The 21230-nt window shown below is 43.3% G+C and overlaps 1 protein-coding gene across 1 annotated transcript in view; it reads left to right on the top strand.

The window, feature by feature from the left end:
- COL20A1 (collagen type XX alpha 1 chain) overlaps positions 1-21230 on the top strand; it is a 168603-nt gene that overhangs the window by 142813 nt on the left and 4560 nt on the right. Inside the window, exons 32-35 of the mRNA XM_069751130.1 lie at positions 2753-2824; positions 4799-4834; positions 5029-5095; positions 12253-12441. Coding sequence (XP_069607231.1) covers positions 2753-2824; positions 4799-4834; positions 5029-5095; positions 12253-12441 — 364 coding nt within the window. The remainder of the gene's footprint in view (positions 1-2752; positions 2825-4798; positions 4835-5028; positions 5096-12252; positions 12442-21230) is intronic.

Genomic DNA, 21230 nt, shown 5'->3' with positions numbered 1-21230 from the left:
AGGTACCCGAACTCCTGGGGTGCCACATGTGCTTCTTATCATGTGATTCACATTCTCTGGTAGGCATTAGGTAGCATTCACACAGGCAATGCGGTTTGGTCCAAACATTTGCAGTTTTATTGCTTACATAAAACTCCAAGGTATTCGAAAACCAAAAACAGCCTCTTTCAGGCACAAAGGTATCACTGCAAATAAACAGTTCATTTTGAAGGCCCATAAATGCCAGTGTGGGCTCACTCAAACAGATTATAATTCTTCCTTCTGGAGTAAACTGTATATACAGAAGAGGTACATTCCTATAAGTCTCGGTATACCCTACAGCATGAGCTCCAGCAGGTTCCAGCACCAAACAGAAGTATTCAACTCCGGGCACAGTTCACACTGAACAGGCTGCAGCTTCCCCATGTTACTATGCAGTTCCAACTCACAGACTGCTCAGCTTTCCTACCTGACCTGTGCAGTCTTCATTCATAGAGAGACTCTGGCTTGTCTCTCTCTCAGCTACAGCTCACATTTTAGCTGGTCATTCACCAGCTTCAACACACTCCATTCTGCTCGATATCCAGCAGACTGATGAATTCCTGAACACATGCCCTGATTCTTAGTTAAAGCTAGCTAGGTGCATCTAATTTAAGACCTGCAATGCTAGGATTTAATTGATAGGACCCTACCTGAGCACCATACAAAAGGACTGTTGTGCCGTGTTCCTTTTTTGATGCTTGTAACTAAAAATCGGTGCAGCTTCCAGGCATAAAGTGTATTAAAATGTTGCAAATTTACTAATGTATGCACATTTAACTACCTTTTTTCTTTAGTTAGAAAACCCCTGTAAGTGATATAATATATAGAAACTCATGTGTTGTAGGTGTCAAATGCGTAGTGAGTAAAATGCACATATTGTCAGATAACCACTTAGACCTTGCTTTCCTTTTACTGGGTTGTTACGCAGAGACCAGACTGGGTGATTTCAGACATGTTCATGGCTACCTGGACAATGGAACCTACTTGAACGTGATGCATCTGCCAAACAGTTCAGTGTTTGGTAGTGAGACTGACATAAATGTACCCCTCACCCCCCATCAACAAGACCCAGCATTGGTGGGGTTGCCTTTATAAACCAACCAGATTCACTTTAATTTCAACTTTTTTGTGTAAAGTTTGAATACTACTGTATAAGATGTAGTTGTAAAATGACTTTTCCTGTTAGTTAGGCAGCTCTGGGCAACTCAACATCAAGCAGAACAATTGCATTACTTGTCCGTATCCTATACAACACCTTCAAAGCAATCCTTCAAGGCCAGGATTGTACAGAGCAGTAGTCATGCTGATCTTACTACCCAAAAAATAATTATGGGAAGATGAAGCCGCAATGGGATATGATTGTAGAGCGACTTCTATAGTAGGCTGTCCTGCGGTATCACATCTATAAAACCTCCATGATAAGTCATAGGAGGACAGATACAGGTATATCCCATGCGTACGTTGACTAACTGTACATTTCCAATCAAATCTGCGGAAAGTTGGTTCCAAGCATCTACTACTTTTTCAATTACATGATATTTTCCAGCATTGTTTCTGATCTTCTCCAACTAATTTTAGATTGTGCCTCCTTGTTCTTGAGTTTAACATCTTATTAATTTCTTTAGCCTCAGTGGCATAACCGTAAGTCATGGAATGGCGTAGCATTACGTTAATGGGATCGCATAGGCGCAGTAGTGGTGCCAGTACGATCATCACTGGAGCCTAGTTTTCATTGTTAGCTAGGCTCCTGCCATGCATACAAAGATCGAAATTAACTCCGACGCTGGCCATTCAATCCTCTAGATGCCACAGTTAACAGTGACAGTAGGCATCTAAGTGGCCTGACAGAGGCAGAGGGCACCCTCTGTCATCTATAGGTAGGGTGCTACCAATGGCCCACATGTTTGCTGTGGCTGTATGACCATACTTTGGTTTCTACTACACATGTCCTAAGATGGTGTATGCACCGAACAGGTCATCATGTCAGAAGAAATGAAGACATGTCTCAGCACCACCATCATTTTGCCTTTGTTGTACAAGCGCCAAACTTCCTGCATGGCAGAAATAACATTTTTTTTGTAAAGAAGAGCCTTAATTTTTTCTGTGCATGTGCTAATCAGAGAAATTGGTGTTTGTGCAATAGAAGTGAAATGATAGCGGTACTGAGACAGCTACTGCGCAGGTGCAAAAAAGGGGATTTAGGAGATTCATAGTAGAAATCCAAGAAAAGAAGCACATCCAGACATGAACATGTGGATCAGTGGCCCCGCAGGGCACAGTGTCACCAACACTCTGCAGTAGGCTAAAGGATATCAGATCCACCTAATTATTCAGGGATGTGGTACAATTATCAATAACTTATAGATCAGGTCTTTAGGTATCAAAAGCTTTGCTGAAGCCCAGATATCCACAGCATCAACTTCATCCTGTACTTTAGTGACATATTTCAAGAAATCAATCAAAATTAGGTTGATATAATCTGCCATCAAGCCATGTACAAGATGTCAGATTTTAGAGGGTCAATAATTCTAGGAGACAATATCCTAAGGGAGGATAAAGTCTGAACAACCTAAGAGTAGATTTATCTGCATAACCTAATGGCCCAAATGACATCTGACCCTGCCAATATTTATTGCTCTGACAATACACATTTTCAATGTGTGTAATCCTTAAGGAACCTTCAAGAACTCAGTGGTGGACTGATGGATTATTATTTTTTAATTAACCCCAGGGCACTCAAGGACTTTATGGTCTTAAAGGCAACACCGGGGAGAGAGGACCTGTTGGAGATGTTGGCCCCACGGTAAGTAGATTAGCCAGCTCTGGTATGGTGTGTGGCGTATTTTAATTACACCAACTAGCTAGATAGCTATTGGTAATAGTAAAAAAATAATTGTCAAAATTTCCCATGTAGACTTTCAGTTATTTGGCCTTCTACTGTTTTTTGATTATATAAAGCTGTTTAGGGGCCTAAAACTGGCTATACACAGTAATATTACTGATTTTAGTCGGACTCCCAAACCATTTAATTTTTATGGGGTCCTTCCCACTCTTCCCCAATAGATGATGATATTACCATGCTGAACCTTAACACATGAACCTTTTGATCTCAGGCTGCCAACAGAGATGTCTGGGTGCGGTTCAACCCTTCTCCTCTTTTAGAACACATGCATGTTCATTGAACCAAGCAACCATGTATATGGGGGGTCCTGAGAGAAATCTGTCAGTTACCTGATGTGCATGGTCACCTGCCAAAAAGTCATTCAACCCTTTCTCGACATCCACTGTATATGCACGGCGCAAGTCTGCTGAAGACCCCCTTGCCCAAAATCACAGTAGTCCATTGAAACCCAGCCTGTGGCTGAGATTTAATAGAGACCATGATCTTTTTTTATACATACAGCAATACTAAAGTATTGCTGCATACGGTATAGTATAAGCGATCTGACCATCACAGGTCTAAGTTCTTTAAAGGGGCTAATAAATACAGTAAAAAGTAACAAAAAAAATTAAAAAGTATGAAAAAAAAATCAAAAATTATTTTTGCAGTTAAAAATAGTTAAAAAACAATAAAAAAAGCACATATGCGGTATTGCTGCATCCATAAAAGTCCAACATAAAATTTATTAGCCTGATCAGTATATACACAAAAAATTGATGGCTCCAGAATTTACTTTTTTTTTTTTTGGGGGGGGGGGGGGGGGGTCATCACAATGCACAAAATTTTTAACTAAGAAATGATCGAAACGTCATATCTATCCCAAAACAGTATGAATAAAAACGTCATCTGGCTCCACAAAAAATAAGCTGTATTGACTAAAAAATGAAATTGTTACAGGTCTCAGAAAAATGGAGACGACCCCCACATTTTTAACTTTATGATTTTCTCCAATACAATAAGGAAGAAAATTGTACAAGTTTGGTATTGCTGTTACAGTAGTGACCTGGAGAATCATGCTGCCAGGTCTTATTTAAAATACAATAAGCAAGGTTGGAATTGTGGTTTTTTTCCCTGCAATTTCCCCACACTTGGAATTCTTTTTCTGTTTTCCAGTCCATTATATGGTGAGATGAATGGCGTCATTGAAAAATACAACATGTAACAAAAAAAGCAAGCTGTTATAGAAGGCGAGGAAAAAAACAAAAAAAGCAAAACCAAAAATTTGCTGTGTTGGGAAGGAGTTAAAATAATAATTATATTCAACTGGATGGGCAATTTATTAGTATGCCAGTATCTAATGTGTGTTTTCGATTATCATCCTCCTTTCTCGAATAGTGATGCCCACATTTGTGGCCACGCCACCTACAGGTGGTTCTGGAAGAAGGAAAGCCCCAGGTGACATTGTATCAATTTACCCCTCAGTTTATGAGTTTAGCAAACCATGGCTTTTTCTTCCGTTAATAGTGCCACACCTGTGTACAGGTCGGTTGTGGTATTACAGCTCAATACCATTCACTTTAATGGAGCCAAGGTGAATTATAAGACAGGGACCAAAGAGGGGCAGTTTTTATAATCGTGGATAATCCTTTTATTTTTAGGTAAAGACCCTCTGTGTCCATCGTTGGTCACCCCTTGGATAACCATTGGCTCAGTAGTAACCTCTGTGGGCAGAAATAATCACTATCTTCACCCTGTAGTTTCAAGATTAAATGCATCCAATGTCTTGAAGTTTTGAGACCCTTTCTGGAACTCTAGCTAAAATCCCCCGACTGTCTTCATTATTTATTTTGATTTATTTTTCTTTGTAATCATTTGTTGTTTTCTCTCCCTTGGTAGGGTCTGCCTGGCACCCGTGGAGAGAAGGGCGAGAAGGTGAGTAACAATTAACACCAGACTAATTGCTCATCTCTTGATAAAAGACATCTTCCTCATCCTGTATAATATGAAGGGACAGGAAATCATTGCGCACCAGCTGAGTCCTCATCATTGTGCTCCTCTCATCGATTGCTGGTCACTTTTAAAAATTCTGTGATGTGTAATGTAAAGGTCACATCTTGTCATCGCAGGGAGAACCTCAGTCCGTTGCCACAGTTTACCACTTGGTGCACCAGGTGTGCGAAAGGCTTATTCAAGGTGGGTCTCAGTTATCACTCCTACCCAATATCCATACCCACCACTGATACACTGTGTTATGTCTAGTGCTGGTCCTCTGGGGCTAAAAATGCAAAGACCACCAAAGAGAGAATCCCCGCATCATGCTCCACCTCCGCAGGCTCAGCACTTGGTGAAACACTCTTCTGCTTGGGTGTTCCTGTAAAATACCTTTCCACTAACCAGACTCCAAACTACTTGCAACTTGTGTACAAGAGTAACAACCAAAGAAGAAAACGAAGGAAGCAAATGTCAAAAAATAACAATATATATTTATTACATAGATGTACAACACAATAAAACAATTTCCACATATATAACCTAAATCACAAAAGATACATACTGTCCTCAGCGAGATACACATGCAGTATAGGACTGTATCACAAACGGTCGTGCAAGGCACCCTCACTAAGTCTCCAAAAACAATATAGACAGAGGCACAGATAGAAAAAACTGTTAGACGACTCTGGATATACGCGACCATGGGTCATACATAATAGGTAGAAAAGAATACTGCGTACCCAAAGAAAGCCATATAGGCTATAGGAAAGTAATTAGGTAAAAAGACCTATATAGCACAATGGCAGCTATCCTAATAAAGTGCAAACAGTGCTTAATATAGCAGCCATTGCTAATGCTATCCTACAGAGCCTACCTGTGCTCAAGGGGTAAATCCCCATATATCAAACAGCATATAAAAAGGAGAAAAGGATGCAATACATAACCTGTGTGTGCAGTCCTGTGTGCCCCAACGCACGTTTCGCGTATAGCTTCTTCCGGGGGAGTGTATGTGTGGTTTAATGCAAGAGGGTTTTTATAGCTGATCTTTCATTAGTGGCAGCGGCGTTGTAATGGCGCTCACATGGCTGGTCCGGGCCACAGCGTATGCGCAGATCAGCGTTGCACGTCACCACCGCGCTTCCCCGTCTGACGCGTCAAGACGGGGGGCGCGGTTAGCGACGTCATAGACGCCTCGCCGCAACACGGCCAGTAACCCAGACAACCATGGAGCGCACACGTCGCATACAGTCCGAGATAGGGAGGCGTGGTGATGACTTCAATAAGTGGGAAGTGAGGGGCGGAGTTAGCCCTACCAGGAGCGCATTCATCACCGCAGAGCCGAAGGCAGAGACAGCGATGAAGCGCCCATAGAGCAAGTGTATAGTAAATTGTATATATAGAGGGTGAATGGCCAAAGAGGTCTATAAATGTGATGACTAAATCTAAAATCCGTGACATTGGTACATTAGGGTTGAACACAGCACACACACACAGGCAATGCAGCGCCAGTGCTGTATATATTTAGGTAATACATTATAATAAAGTATAAAAAGTGCCAAATTAGGTTCTCTTTAGAGAAAAGCAATATATTACATTAAGACATTGTAATATAGAAAGTGCCATTATTATACCAAAAAGAAACATCTCAATAAAGTGACAAGTGCAATAGTATCAAAATGATACAATAAAGTGCAGCATATTCATCAAGACATTTAGTTAGAGTGTACGTAGTGTTACATAACAATCCATCATCTGAATGACACAGATGTGTGTTATATATTAAAATAAATATGCAGTATTTCAAAATCCATGTGAAGGCTTCTAGAGTGAAATCTTCTCATATAACCATAATTCCCTTTCTATTCTTCTTGTAGGCTGGATTCACTGACGGTTTCCCATCTCCGACCCACCACACACCACCAGACGACCCGATTCTCCAAGTCAAATGCCGGGTCCCACCAAATGCTGGTAAGTATATATATTCTAGAAAAAAACTAAAGAAAAAACAGATTAAAAACTAATACAATAAATACCATAAAAACACCTTAAAATCACACGAATTAATAATTAAAGAAAGGGGGCAAAACTAAGTTTCTCATTCAAACCTTTTGGATAAACGCAGTCAATTTTCTTGATCCACCTCGTTTCTAATTGGGCGAGGATTTTCTTCCAGTCACCACCTCGGTGGTTAATAAAGACTTTGTCAATGCCTGACACCCTCAATAGACTGGCATTACAATCATGTTTTTGTTTGAAGTGCCGAGGTATAGGTTTTAATTCAACCATGTCCGTTATTTCTCGTGCATTAATGATGTCTCTGACATGTTCCCTAACTCGCACTTTTAATGGTCTAGAGGTTAAACCTACATATATCTTTCCACATGGACAACTCGCATAGTATATTACCCCAAACGAATTACATGTTATATGTTGGGTGATAGTGAAATCCTTGGTTCCATCACTGGATATAAATCCTGAGGCCTTTTGCATGTTGGGGCATGCAATGCAGTCGTTGCATGGAAAGAATCCCCATTTTGGTCCTTTGGATCCAAATGCCTTGTTGGGGTCTTCTCCAGGGTAGTAACTATGGACTAAGATATCCTTTAGATTCTTGGACCTTCTATACGTAATGGAAGAAGTATCTCCCAGATGTCCCGTCAAAGTCCGGTCATTTTTCAAGATCGCCCAGTATTTATTAAGTGCTTCCCTCATTTCTCTCCACTTCTCGTTATAAGTGGAGATAAATCTTATAGTTGGAGCTGGTTCTTTTTTCTTGTCTTGTTGTTGTATAAGACTCATTCGATTTTCTGCTTTTGCTCGCCTCCAACCCTTTTTAATACTTCTGTTGGAGTAGCCCCGGCTTCTAAATCTCCCTGCCAATTCATCAGCTTGTTGGTTGAAGAGGGAATCATTGGAGCAAATCCTTCTAACCCTTAAGAATTGTCCCGTAGGGATGGCATTTACCACTGGTTGAGGGTGAGAGGATGACGCATGGAGGAGAGAGTTTACAGCAGTCTCTTTACGATAAACGTCGGTTTCTAAGACGTTAGATTCCCCCTTTCGGATGAGAATGTCCAAGAATTCAATTTGAGTTTGACTGCGTTTACATGTTAGCCTCACATTGATCTCATTGGTGTTTAGTAAACTCACAAAGGACAAAAGTTCTTCTTCAGTGCCCTGCCAAATCATGAGGACGTCATCAATAAATCTCGCCCAAAAAAGGACTTTTTCAATGTCCGCAATGGGGTTAGTGAAGAATATCTGGCGTTCCCATGCCCCTAAAAATAAATTCGCATATGAGGGGGCAAACGCCGCCCCCATAGCCGTGCCTTGTTCCAAGGCAAATCCAAGCAGGGACATGAGGAAATTGGATAAACCCACATCATAATTCGACATCCAGGGTGTAGAATCCCTGTACACCTCAATTCAGCACAAGGATGGCATGCGAGCTGTGCGAATGTTTCTGACAATGTCGAATTATGATGTGGGTTTATCCAATTTCCTCATGTCCCTGCTTGGATTTGCCTTGGAACATAATTATTTTTTATTTAAAAATACAGTCTATCTACAAAAACAAGGCACGGCTATGGGGGCGGCGTTTGCCCCCTCATATGCGAATTTATTTTTAGGGGCATGGGAACGCCAGATATTCTTCACTAACCCCATTGCGGACATTGAAAAAGTCCTTTTTTGGGCGAGATTTATTGATGACGTCCTCATGATTTGGCAGGGCACTGAAGAAGAACTTTTGTCCTTTGTGAGTTTACTAAACACCAATGAGATCAATGTGAGGCTAACATGTAAACGCAGTCAAACTCAAATTGAATTCTTGGACATTCTCATCCGAAAGGGGGAATCTAACGTCTTAGAAACCGACGTTTATCGTAAAGAGACTGCTGTAAACTCTCTCCTCCATGCGTCATCCTCTCACCCTCAACCAGTGGTAAATGCCATCCCTACGGGACAATTCTTAAGGGTTAGAAGGATTTGCTCCAATGATTCCCTCTTCAACCAACAAGCTGATGAATTGGCAGGGAGATTTAGAAGCCGGGGCTACTCCAACAGAAGTATTAAAAAGGGTTGGAGGCGAGCAAAAGCAGAAAATCGAATGAGTCTTATACAACAACAAGACAAGAAAAAAGAACCAGCTCCAACTATAAGATTTATCTCCACTTATAACGAGAAGTGGAGAGAAATGAGGGAAGCACTTAATAAATACTGGGCGATCTTGAAAAATGACCGGACTTTGACGGGACATCTGGGAGATACTTCTTCCATTACGTATAGAAGGTCCAAGAATCTAAAGGATATCTTAGTCCATAGTTACTACCCTGGAGAAGACCCCAACAAGGCATTTGGATCCAAAGGACCAAAATGGGGATTCTTTCCATGCAACGACTGCATTGCATGCCCCAACATGCAAAAGGCCTCAGGATTTATATCCAGTGATGGAACCAAGGATTTCACTATCACCCAACATATAACATGTAATTCGTTTGGGGTAATATACTATGCGAGTTGTCCATGTGGAAAGATATATGTAGGTTTAACCTCTAGACCATTAAAAGTGCGAGTTAGGGAACATGTCAGAGACATCATTAATGCACGAGAAATAACGGACATGGCTGAATTAAAACCTATACCTCGGCACTTCAAACAAAAACATGATTGTAATGCCAGTCTATTGAGGGTGTCAGGCATTGACAAAGTCTTTATTAACCACCGAGGTGGTGACTGGAAGAAAATCCTCGCCCAATTAGAAACGAGGTGGATCAAGAAAATTGACTGCGTTTATCCAAAAGGTTTGAATGAGAAACTTAGTTTTGCCCCCTTTCTTTAATTATTAATTCGTGTGATTTTAAGGTGTTTTTATGGTATTTATTGTATTAGTTTTTAATCTGTTTTTTCTTTAGTTTTTTTCTAGAATATATATACTTACCAGCATTTGGTGGCACCCGGCATTTGACTTGGAGAATCGGGTCGTCTGGTGGTGTGTGGTGGGTCGGAGATGGGAAACCGTCAGTGAATCCAGCCTACAAGAAGAATAGAAAGGGAATTATGGTTATATGAGAAGATTTCACTCTAGAAGCCTTCACATGGATTTTGAAATACTGCATATTTATTTTAATATATAACACACATCTGTGTCATTCAGATGATGGATTGTTATGTAACACTACGTACACTCTAACTAAATGTCTTGATGAATATGCTGCACTTTATTGTATCATTTTGATACTATTGCACTTGTCACTTTATTGAGATGTTTCTTTTTGGTATAATAATGGCACTTTCTATATTACAATGTCTTAATGTAATATATTGCTTATCTCTAAAGAGAACCTAATTTGGCACTTTTTATACTTTATTATAATGTATTACCTAAATATATACAGCACTGGCGCTGCATTGCCTGTGTGTGTGTGCTGTGTTCAACCCTAATGTACCAATGTCACGGATTTTAGATTTAGTCATCACATTTATAGACCTCTTTGGCCATTCACCCTCTATATATACAATTTACTATACACTTGCTCTATGGGCGCTTCATCGCTGTCTCTGCCTTCGGCTCTGCGGTGATGAATGCGCTCCTGGTAGGGCTAACTCCGCCCCTCACTTCCCACTTATTGAAGTCATCACCACGCCTCCCTATCTCGGACTGTATGCGACGTGTGCGCTCCATGGTTGTCTGGGTTACTGGCCGTGTTGCGGCGGGGCGTCTATGACGTCGCTAACCGCGCCCCCCGTCTTGACGCGTCAGATGGGGAAGCGCGGTGGTGACGTGCAACGCTGATCTGCGCATACGCTGTGGCCCGGACCAGCCATGTGAGCGCCATTACAACGCCGCTGCCACTAATGAAAGATCAGCTATAAAAACCCTCTTGCATTAAACCACACATACACTCCCCCGGAAGAAGCTATACGCGAAACGTGCGTTGGGGCACACAGGACTGCACACACAGGTTATGTATTGCATCCTTTTCTCCTTTTGATATGCTGTTTGATATATGGGGATTTACCCCTTGAGCACAGGTAGGCTCTGTAGGATAGCATTAGCAATGGCTGCTATATTAAGCACTGTTTGCACTTTATTAGGATAGCTGCCATTGTGCTATATAGGTCTTTTTACCTAATTACTTTCCTATAGCCTATATGGCTTTCTTTGGGTACGCAGTATTCTTTTCTACCTATTATGTATGACCCATGGTCGCGTATATCCAGAGTCGTCTAACAGTTTTTTCTATCTGTGCCTCTGTCTATATTGTTTTTGGAGACTTAGTGAGGGTGCCTTGCACGACCGTTTGTGATACAGTCCTATACTGCATGTGTATCTCGCTGAGGACAGTATGTATCTTTTGTGATTTAGGTTATATATGTGGAAATTGTTTTATTGTGTTGTACATCTATGTAATAAATATATATTGTTATTTTTTGACATTTGCTTCCTTCGTTTTCTTCTTTGGTTGTTGCTTTGATTGTGGGAAGAGTCAAATGAATAGGCCTGGTGTTGATATATGAAATATTGTGTACAAGAGTATTGGGACACATCTTAATAATTGAATTTGGGTTTTTCATTCAGTGCCATTGCCCCCGGTGTATAACATTTAGCCCCTCGCCATGCCATTCTCCCTCATTCTAAAGATCTCACTAATACCAACGTGGTCATGTAATAGGATGTCACCGGTGTAGCAGGTCAGTTCATGACATTTCTTCTCTTCTAAATTTTCCAAAATCAGCTGTGACTGGTTTTGTGGCCCAGTGATGGTGGACTGATAATGCTATGGGCTTATTTTCAAGGGTCGGCATTGGCCCTTTGCAGAAAAGCGAAATCTTAATATTTCACCAAACAAGATATTTAGGACAATTATAGCTTACAAGTTTCTGGGAACACTTCGGGGAAGGCCTTTTTCTGTTCACCTTTACTGTGCCCCAGTGCACAAAACAAGGTCCACAAACACATAGTTGGGGAATTTTTGTGTAGTGGAACGGGACTATCCGCACAGGGCCGTGACCTCAACCTTTGGGAGTCAGGCCCTCTCAACCAGCATCAGCATCTGACATCACAAATGTTCTTGTGGATGAAGGGGCAAAAATTCCCACTTACATCTCCAAAATCTTGTCGAAAAACTTCCCAGAAGGCAAGAATCTGCTATTGCTCCGAAGGGACCAAACCCATATTAATGCCTATGGATGTAGAATGGGATTTGATAAAAGTTCCTGTAGGTGTAATGTGGACGTGTCCCAACATTTCTGTCCACATAATGCATAAGTACATAATTAAGAACCCTGACAATAATCTCACTAACATTGTATGTAATTTATTCCCTCATGCTCTTTTTTTCATATCTTTTCTGTAGCTCACTTAATAAAGTTGGATGCGGTGCTTAGAGAGCAAGATATACAACCTGTTCCTGTCTGGGATACTGAATTAAAAATGGGGGAGCCAGGGCCACCAGGACCTCAAGGGCCACCGGGGGAACAAGGAGAACCAGGTGTTAATGGTGCACCAGGGCAACCAGCAAGGAGTGGATATCCAGGAAAAAGAGGTAAAAAGAAAAAACGCAGTAGTTGACAATAAATGGCTTCACCCAACCACTGACCTTGAGTGGAGAAAAAGTTTTGGTGTTATCATTCATATTCTCTCAGAAAAGGCAAAAAAAAGCAAAAATTCTGCCGAGGTATGTAAACTTCTGAGCACAACTGTCTATATATAATATAAGACCACCACATAGCCACCTATAAACAGTATGAGCTTCCACATAGCCTCTTATATACAGTATGAACCTCCACATAGCCTCCTACATATTGTATAAGCCCCCACATAGCCTCTCTATATACATTATGAGCTTTCATGTAGCCCTATAAATACAATATGGGCCTCTACATAACTTCCTATATACATGCAAACATCCCATACAGATATTTTAAAAAAAATACCGTACTCACCTCGCTACCGCTCTCCCAGCAATCTGCTCTAGTCTCTGGTGCACTGACTATCCTCAGCAGTAGCGCTACGTAATGACGTCATCACGTCTGCTGTCTCAGTTGCACACGCTGATCAGTGGAAGAAGGAGCAAGCGGCTCTGTCCTCTACCAATGTATTTACTGCTGTCTGAATCCTGAAGATGCACATAGCGGTGACATCGGGATGCAGGCAGCGGTAGACAGGTGTCGGGGTGGGGCATGCTATTGTTTTCAGTCCCTGTCTCGTTTTGTGGGCCAGACTGGAACAGCCAGAGGGCCGGATGTGGCTCGCAGGCCGCACTTGGCCCAGCTCTGATTTACATGGTTGAACACTGGAGGCATAACGTCTATGGTATCTTAATGGAACACTTCAGGCAAAATTGATAAATAAATTGTGTTATGTCAGTGCTTGAGGGTCTGGAGCATAATATTTTATGGCAGCCAGGAGTCTGCTGTCTGCTTTATTTGTACTTTTATGAAGAATACTGTATATATGTAAAACACAAAACAATTCATATCATCCTACTTTTCAAATCTAAAAATTAACATAATAGGTGTCACCGTTTCCTTCAAAGTCAAAACTTTAAAAACATAACATTATGTTTTTCATAGCTCCCAACAGTCTCAATTTGGGGTAGCTGTCCTGGGAGGACAGGGCTGCATTCCAACTTTCACTCACTATTTACCTGCGATGTCTTATCTCCTGTCGTGCAATGTCTCTTAAGGTACCTTCACACATAATGATTTCGTTAACGATATCGTTGCAACGTCACGCTTTTTGTGATGTAGCAACGATCCCGCTAACGATCTCGTTTTGTGTGACAGCGACCAACGATCAGGCCCCTGCTGGGAGATCGTTGGTCATTGGGGAATGATCAGGACCTTTTTTTGGTCGCTGATCACCCGCTGTCATCGCTGGATCGGCGCGTGTGACGCCGATCCAGCGATGTGTTCACTTGTAACCAGGGTAAATATCGGGTTACTAAGCGCAGGGCCGTGCTTAGTAACCCGATATTTACCCTGGTTACCATTGTAAAAGTTTTAAAAAAAACCACTACATACTCACATTCTGATGTCTGTCACGTCCCCCGGCGTCCACAGGAAACTGCTTTCGGCTGACTGTGTCAGCGTTGGCCGTAAAGCAGAGCACAGCGGTGACGTCACCGCTGTTACTGCCGGTGCTCACACAGTGCAGGGAAGCTCTCGGCAGCAGCGCGTGCATTAGCAGCGCTCTTGCCGAAAGCAGTTTTAACCCTGTGGACGCCAGCGGGGGACGTGACAGACATCAGAATGTGAGTATGTAGTGTTTTTTTTTTTTACTTTTACAATGGTAACCAGGGTAAATATCGGGTTACTAAGCGCGGTCCTGCACTTAGTAACCCGATGTTTACCCTGGTTACCCGGGTGCTGCAGGGGGACTTCGGCATCGTTGAAGACAGTTTCAACGATGCCGAAGTCGTTCCCCTGATCGTTGGTCACTGGAGAGAGCTGTCTGTGTGACAGCTCCCCAGCGACCACACAACGACTTACCAACGATCACGGCCAGGTCGTATCGCTGGTCGTGATCGTTGGTAAGTCGTTTAGTGTAACGGTACCTTTACTGAGTTCATTGAGGTAGTCTGATCTTTTCCCTGGGGATTTCAACTCCTAACTACTGTAGAGATGAGCGAACATGTTCGGAAAACGTTTGCCAATCTCAAATTCAGTATGAACATTGCACATTCCAGAGCATTTTTCCCAAAAATCGACAAAACTCGTCCAAAGCTAGGTAAATTGAGTTTTCACTTATGCTTTAGTTAGGACTTTAGCTAGGATAGTGGTGCTGTATGATGAGCGGGGGATGTGTTTGATGAGAAGAGGTGGTGGGTAGCGGCGGTTTATTTTTCACCTTAATGGGTGAAAATTCCGGCAGCCAATCAGGGCGCAGAAACCATCCACAATGTCCAGACACAAGGACTTCTGTCCTCGGCTGCCAAAGTCACATGTCCCTCTCCATATAAAAAGCAGACAAGTTGTTTTTTGTTCCATTTTGTTAGTGTAACAGCGCAGAGAGGCTACTCCTACTGCTTCTACAAATAGTCAGATAATTAGTTAGCTGGTCAGCTAGTTCAGCTAGATAAGATACTGTGTTAAATCGGCCTTCCAGCATCTAAATAGTTTGTGCTAATAGTGTGATACAAGCAGGAGTCCACATTTCAGAATCTAAATCGTTTGTGCTAATACTGTGGTGCAGGCAGCAGTCCACATTTCTGAATCTGAATCCTTTCTGCTAATAGTGTGGTCCAGACACACTATCATCCAACATGAATGGGAAAAAGCGAGGTCGTGATGGAAGGGGGAATAGGCTTGATTCCCTCTGCATCATAACTCTCCCACCGCACCACTGACTGTGGGGAACCACAGATGGGCAAATCTGCAGAGCTGTTTACAAATTCTATTCCATGGACATCAGAGGTCTGCCCCAAAGACTCACAGAATCAAGAGCATCTGTACCGATGCCCCCAATTTTTTTCAATTGGATCCAGGGCTGGACGAAGTACGGTCCGAGCAGAATCCAGACCATTGTCACCAGATGTTAACCCCTGGGGGTGGAGGTGATCATGATGAGACTCAGATACCTTTGGCGCATGCAGACTGTACTGTGGAGTCAGGGCAGGAAGAGGAGGAGGGTACCTCTCAGGGTGAGGATTGTGGGAACAGAGAGGATGACAATGTGGTTGTAGATCTCACTTGGTGTGAACCCAGAAGCACACAGCTGAGCAGCTTAGCAGAGGAGGTAGAGAATGAGGAAGAATTGGAGGGTATGTTGTGGCTTGCCACACAGACACGGAGTTATGCAACCATGACAAGCTCTGCATCCTCAGCCACAACTCTGGCTGTGGCCAACAGCGTTCGTGGGTCTGTAGCTCACAGGGGTGGCAATGGTTGTCTAGCCTGTGTCTTTTTGAGGCCGCAAAGGATTTGCAATAACTTGAGTACTACATGCATGAACTGACACATGTGCAATCATCATGCATTTGTCTGGAACTCTCACTGCGCTAAAATGTGGATAAGCAGGCTTCACCAACCACTGGCCATCCTATCAACGCATCTGCTGCTTCTTCCTTCTCTGTCACCATGGCACCTCCGCCTGCATGTCACTCACAGTCCAGCAGTTTGTTGTGTTCACACTACTCCACCCTATCTCAGCACACCAGCCAGCCCTCAGACCTGCAGTTGTGGTCACATAAAAGAATGTTTCCTCCTACACATGCTGAAGCTAAGAGCTTGAACTCCATCATCTTCAATCTGTTGGCCATGGAAATGCCTGGTGGATACAGACGGTTTCCAAAAGCTGATGGCCGTCGCAGGTCCTCAGTACCAGTTGCAAAGTCACCATTACTTCCCTAAGAAAGCTGTGCCTGCGCTACACCAACATGTCATAGACAACATCACCCGTTCCTTGAAAAAATCATTGTATGCCAGGGTGCATTTCACCACTGACACCTGGACGAGCAAACATGGCCAGGAGTGTTACTTCTCTCTGACTGGGCACTGTGTGACTCTGGTGGCTGTCGGGGCAGGCGGGCAAAAGACTGCTCCACAAGTCTTGTAATTCCCAAGGCTTGTGGGACAAACCTCTGTATCTAACACTTGCTCCACTGATTCTGCCTCTTCCACCTCCTCTAGGGCCTCCACATGCACCCTCAACCTCTCCCTTACTGAGACACGTGTTCCAACAGTGCAGAGAGAATACCCCCCAACCTCTGTACTGTGCAGCCAGAGATCACCGCAGTCAGGCATTATTTAAATTGATATGCCTTGGAGATCGCAGTCACACAGCTCAAGAGTTGTGGACAGCTATCCAAGCCGAGTTTGAGCAATGGCTGACTCCACTGAACCTGGAGCCAGGGAAGGCTGTGTGCAATAACGGTATGAACCTGGTGGTGGCACTACTCCGGGGCAACTTCACACATGTGCCTTTCATGGCTCACGTCCTCTACCTGGTGGGACAGCAATTTCTCCGCCACTATCCCAGCATGGATGTGCTGCTGCAAAAAGCACAGTCGCTGTGTGCTCACTTCCGCCATTCGCATCCCACGGAGCATCGACTTGCATCACTACCAAGGTCTTTCGGCCTACTGGTTAACCGTTTGTTATGCAATGTTCTGACACGGTAGAATTCCACTCTGCACATGTTGCAGCGACTGTGGCAGCATTCACGAGCCCTGTTGCAGTATCTTCTTTTGCATAGCCTGGGCCAACACAGTACGGACGTGGTGCAAACCACAATTGCAAAGTGGGCACAGATGAAGACCCTCTGTACCCTTCTGGACAGTTTTGAAATGGCTACTAAGATGGTTATCTGTGACGATGCCATCATCAGCATCACTATTCCTGTCATCTACATGCTGGAGCACACTTTGAATAGCAAAACCACAAAAAGAAATGCAATAGTCCAAATATAAACATAAACAAGTTTATTAAATATAAGTACATAGACAAAAGCCATAGACATAGTAGTGAGTTAAAAGTGGCAAAAAGAAGCATGGAGCACGAGGAGCAGGACAACGATCCCCATAGTGTGGAATGGATGCATAAACACTAAAGGTACCGTCACATTAAGCGACGCTGCAGCGATCCAGACAACGATCCCGATCGCTGCAGCGTCGCTGTTTGGTCGCTGGAGAGCTGTCACACAGACAGCTCTCCAGCGACCAACGATGCCGGTCCCCTGGTAACCAGGGTAAACATCGGGTTACTAAGTTCAGGGCCGCGCTTAGTAACTCGATGTTTACCCTGGTTACCAGCGTAAACGTAAAAAAAACCAAACACTACATACTTACCTTCCGGTGTCTGTCCTCCGGCGCTGTGCTTCTCTGCACTGACTGTGAGCGCCAGCCAGAAAGCACAGCGGTGACGTCACCGCTGTGCTCTGCTTTCCGGCTGGCCGGTGCTCACAGTGCAGAGAAGCACAGCGCCGGGGGACAGACACCGGAATGTAAGTATGTAGTGTTTGGTTTTTTTTACGTTTACGCTGGTAACCAGGGTAAACATCGGGTTACTAAGCGTGGCCCTGCGCTTAGTAACCCGATGTTTACCCTGGTTACCAGTGAAGACATCGCTGAATCGGCGTCACACACGCCGATTCAGCGATGTCTGCAGGAGGTCCAGCGACGAAATAAAGTTCTGGACTTTCTGCTCCGACCAACGATGGCACAGCAGGATCCAGATCGCTGCTGCCTGTCAAACTCAACGATATCGCTAGCCAGGACGCTGCCATGTCAAGGATCGCTAGCGATATCGTTCAGTGTGATGGTACCTTAAGTCAATGGAGTAGATCTAATCAAAAGAAGTTCCACATCAGTGGCAATACAGAGTCATGGGGTGGGGTGGGCAGGAGACGGGACGTGTCCTGTATTACATCACTGGTATGCTTCCTACTTATGTTCTCTTGTTACATTCTGGGATATATTTTCTCCTATGTGTTCCCGACTTGATATATTTGACGTGTTATGACTCTGTATTGCCACTGATGTGGAACTTCCTTTGATTAGATCTACTCCATTGACTTAGTGTTTATGCATCCATTCCACACTATGGGGATCGTTGTCCTGCTCCTCGTGCTCCATGCTTCTTTTCGCCACTTTTAACTCACTACCATGTCTATAGCTTTTGTCTATGTACTTATATTTAATAAACTTGTTTATGATTATATTTGGACTATTGCACTATTTCTTTTTGTGGTTTTGCTTCATGCAAGCTTTAGTGTGTCCCACACTATTCCATTTACAGGCTGTATACACCTATATTGATGGTCGCTTTTAGATATTATGATCAGATGGCTGCATAACTGCCTGTTGTGTTTTCCTTGCCTTTACACTTTGAATAGTGTGCGGAAGGAGGTGGTGGTCCCTGAGGAAGAGGTGGAAGCAGAGGAGGATGCAGAAGGGATAACAATATTTTCTAAGTTTTGGATTGTTGTCACAAAGGTGGGTGCTGTGGGAGGGTGGATTACTGCGATCGAGGGGAGCTCATAGTACCAGACAAACTGTTAGTGTGGGTGCATGAGATCGTCTGTCATGCCATGGTGGTTTTGTCATGCCTGGCAGCCAGCATCCTTTCAGAATGTGTCTTCAGGATTGCTGGTAATGTCCTGACGGATAAGCGCATCTGGCTGTCCCCTGAAAGTGTAGACTGACTAACTCATCAAGATGAAGAAGTCACGGATCTCCAATGACTCTTACACCCCAGTCGTAGACTGGGTAGTGGTACAGTAGGCGATGGTGTAGTTTTCCGTGTGCTACATTGCTCTTGCATTATTGTAGTCTGTGACACCTTTGTCATGGCTTCTGTCCCTGCTGTTGCTATTGCTGCTGATGTTACAACAATTTTTTGAAATGTGGAAACTTTAAGTTAAGTTGGGTCTCTATCTGGTGGGTTGCCTGCTGTTGTGGAAGTGGTGTCGGAGCCCCATTATACTGTTTTTACTCTGGGAAAATTTATGCCACTTTAGTGGTGCATGGCAATAATTTTTTGAAATGTTTGGACAACAATTTGGGTCTCTTTAATGTGTGTTGCCTGCAGCAGTAGGGCTCCCAGACCGGCAGGCCTGCACTTACTTTTAGACAACTACCTGTGTTACTATCTTTAAATGTTTGTAACAATAAAAGTCTGCAAAGCTGATATTTGTGCCACCTGAGTGTGACTGAACAGATAAGCAGTTTGACCTGTTGCATGAGGTATCAGAATTCCAGCACAGCAGGCCTATACCGGTCCACCACCCACCTCATCTTAATTTAAAGGGAACTTGTCACCCCCCTCAGGCGTTTGTAACTAAAAGAGCCACCTTGTGCAGCAATAATGCTGCATTCTGACAAGGTGGCTCTTTTAGTTATGCTCCCTGCACACGCTGAAATAATCACTTATAAAATGTGCCCCCTCATATCCTGAAATCGCCAGGGAGGCGGGTCTTTCCTTCCTAATCAAATGCAGCACAGCCGTCACTCCGGGCCTGTGCGCACCGGGCACCGCCTCCTCTTGCTGCATTATCGTCCCCGGCGCCTGCCCTTCAGGGGAATGAAGAGGTTCTGTTCTTTAAAAGAAAACCCCTATGCGGTAGATGCCCTTTATACTCAGGTGTACGATGATAGAATTGTGTTAACCCCTGATCCTCCCTACCTCCCCAAGGTAGTCATGAAATTCCTTACACGTCAAGAGATTATACTACTTTCCTTCGTTACTAATCCTAGAAATTCATGGGAGGGAAAATTTCAGAACCTCGATGTCAGGAGAGCTTTGATAGAATACATTTTGGTAACCAGTCAGTGGAGGAAAAGCCAGTCCTTGTTTGTAGCCTTTCAGGGCAACTGTAAGGCCGCAACGTGGTCTTCACCTTCTACATTCCTTAAGCACTATAGACTGGATATGTCCTCCTCTGCTGACTTACCCTTTGGTAGAAGGGTACTGCAAGTGGTGGTGCCTCCCTAGGTGTTTCGTTTCTCCATAAATCTCCCAGGTGTGCTGTCATGGGTGAAGGGAAAACACCAAGGTTACTTACCGGTAGCCATTTTTTCCAGAACCCATGATAGCACCTGTGTTTTGGACTACCTGAAAAGGCGCAAGCTGAAGATTTTACAATGGCCCTCACAATGGCCCTCACAGTCCCCTGATCTGAACATCATTGAAAATCTGCGGTTAGACCTCAAAAGAACAATGCATGCAAGACAACCCAGGAATCTCACAGAATTGGAAGAATTTTCCAAGGAAGAATGGCTGAAAATCCATCAAACAAGAATTGAAAGACTCTTGTCTGGCTGCAAAAAGCAATTACAAGCTGTGTAAAAGGGGATGCTACTAGGTGCTAATCATGCAGGGCTCCCAAACTTTTGCATCAGCTCATTTTCCTTTTTGTAATTTTTAAAATGTAAAAAATTACAATATATTCTTCTTTTCCCTAAATTGCAAAGTAAATGTGTTATCTTGAACTTAAGCCCTTTTAGAGATCATTTCATCTTCAACTTGCTTAATTGTTCACAATGACAGTACTTTTGACCAGGGGTGCACTGTATGTCTCTATGTATTTGCTATTTGTATACATGTGTGTATGTATATGCTCTATGTATACATGTGTATATGTGTTCTGTTTATACATATATGTATGTGTGTATGTGCTCTGTGTATACATGTGTGTGTGCTAAGTGTATATACATGTGTGTGTAACATGTAATGTGTGTATGAGTGTGTGTAACGTTTGTGTCACACATGCTATCTATATTTAGCATCCACATTTATAAATACCATGGGCGTAGATGAGAGGTGCAAACATGTCAGCAATCACCCTACAAATGAGCAAAATGGTGCTCTTTCATAGGGTTCTTGGATTGTTTCT

The sequence above is a fragment of the Ranitomeya imitator genome, chromosome 2 (assembly GCF_032444005.1).
Source record: "Ranitomeya imitator isolate aRanImi1 chromosome 2, aRanImi1.pri, whole genome shotgun sequence".
Lineage (NCBI taxonomy): Eukaryota > Metazoa > Chordata > Amphibia > Anura > Dendrobatidae > Ranitomeya > Ranitomeya imitator.
Note: the sequence above shows the minus strand (reverse complement) of the source record. Positions and strands in the feature narration are given on the sequence as shown.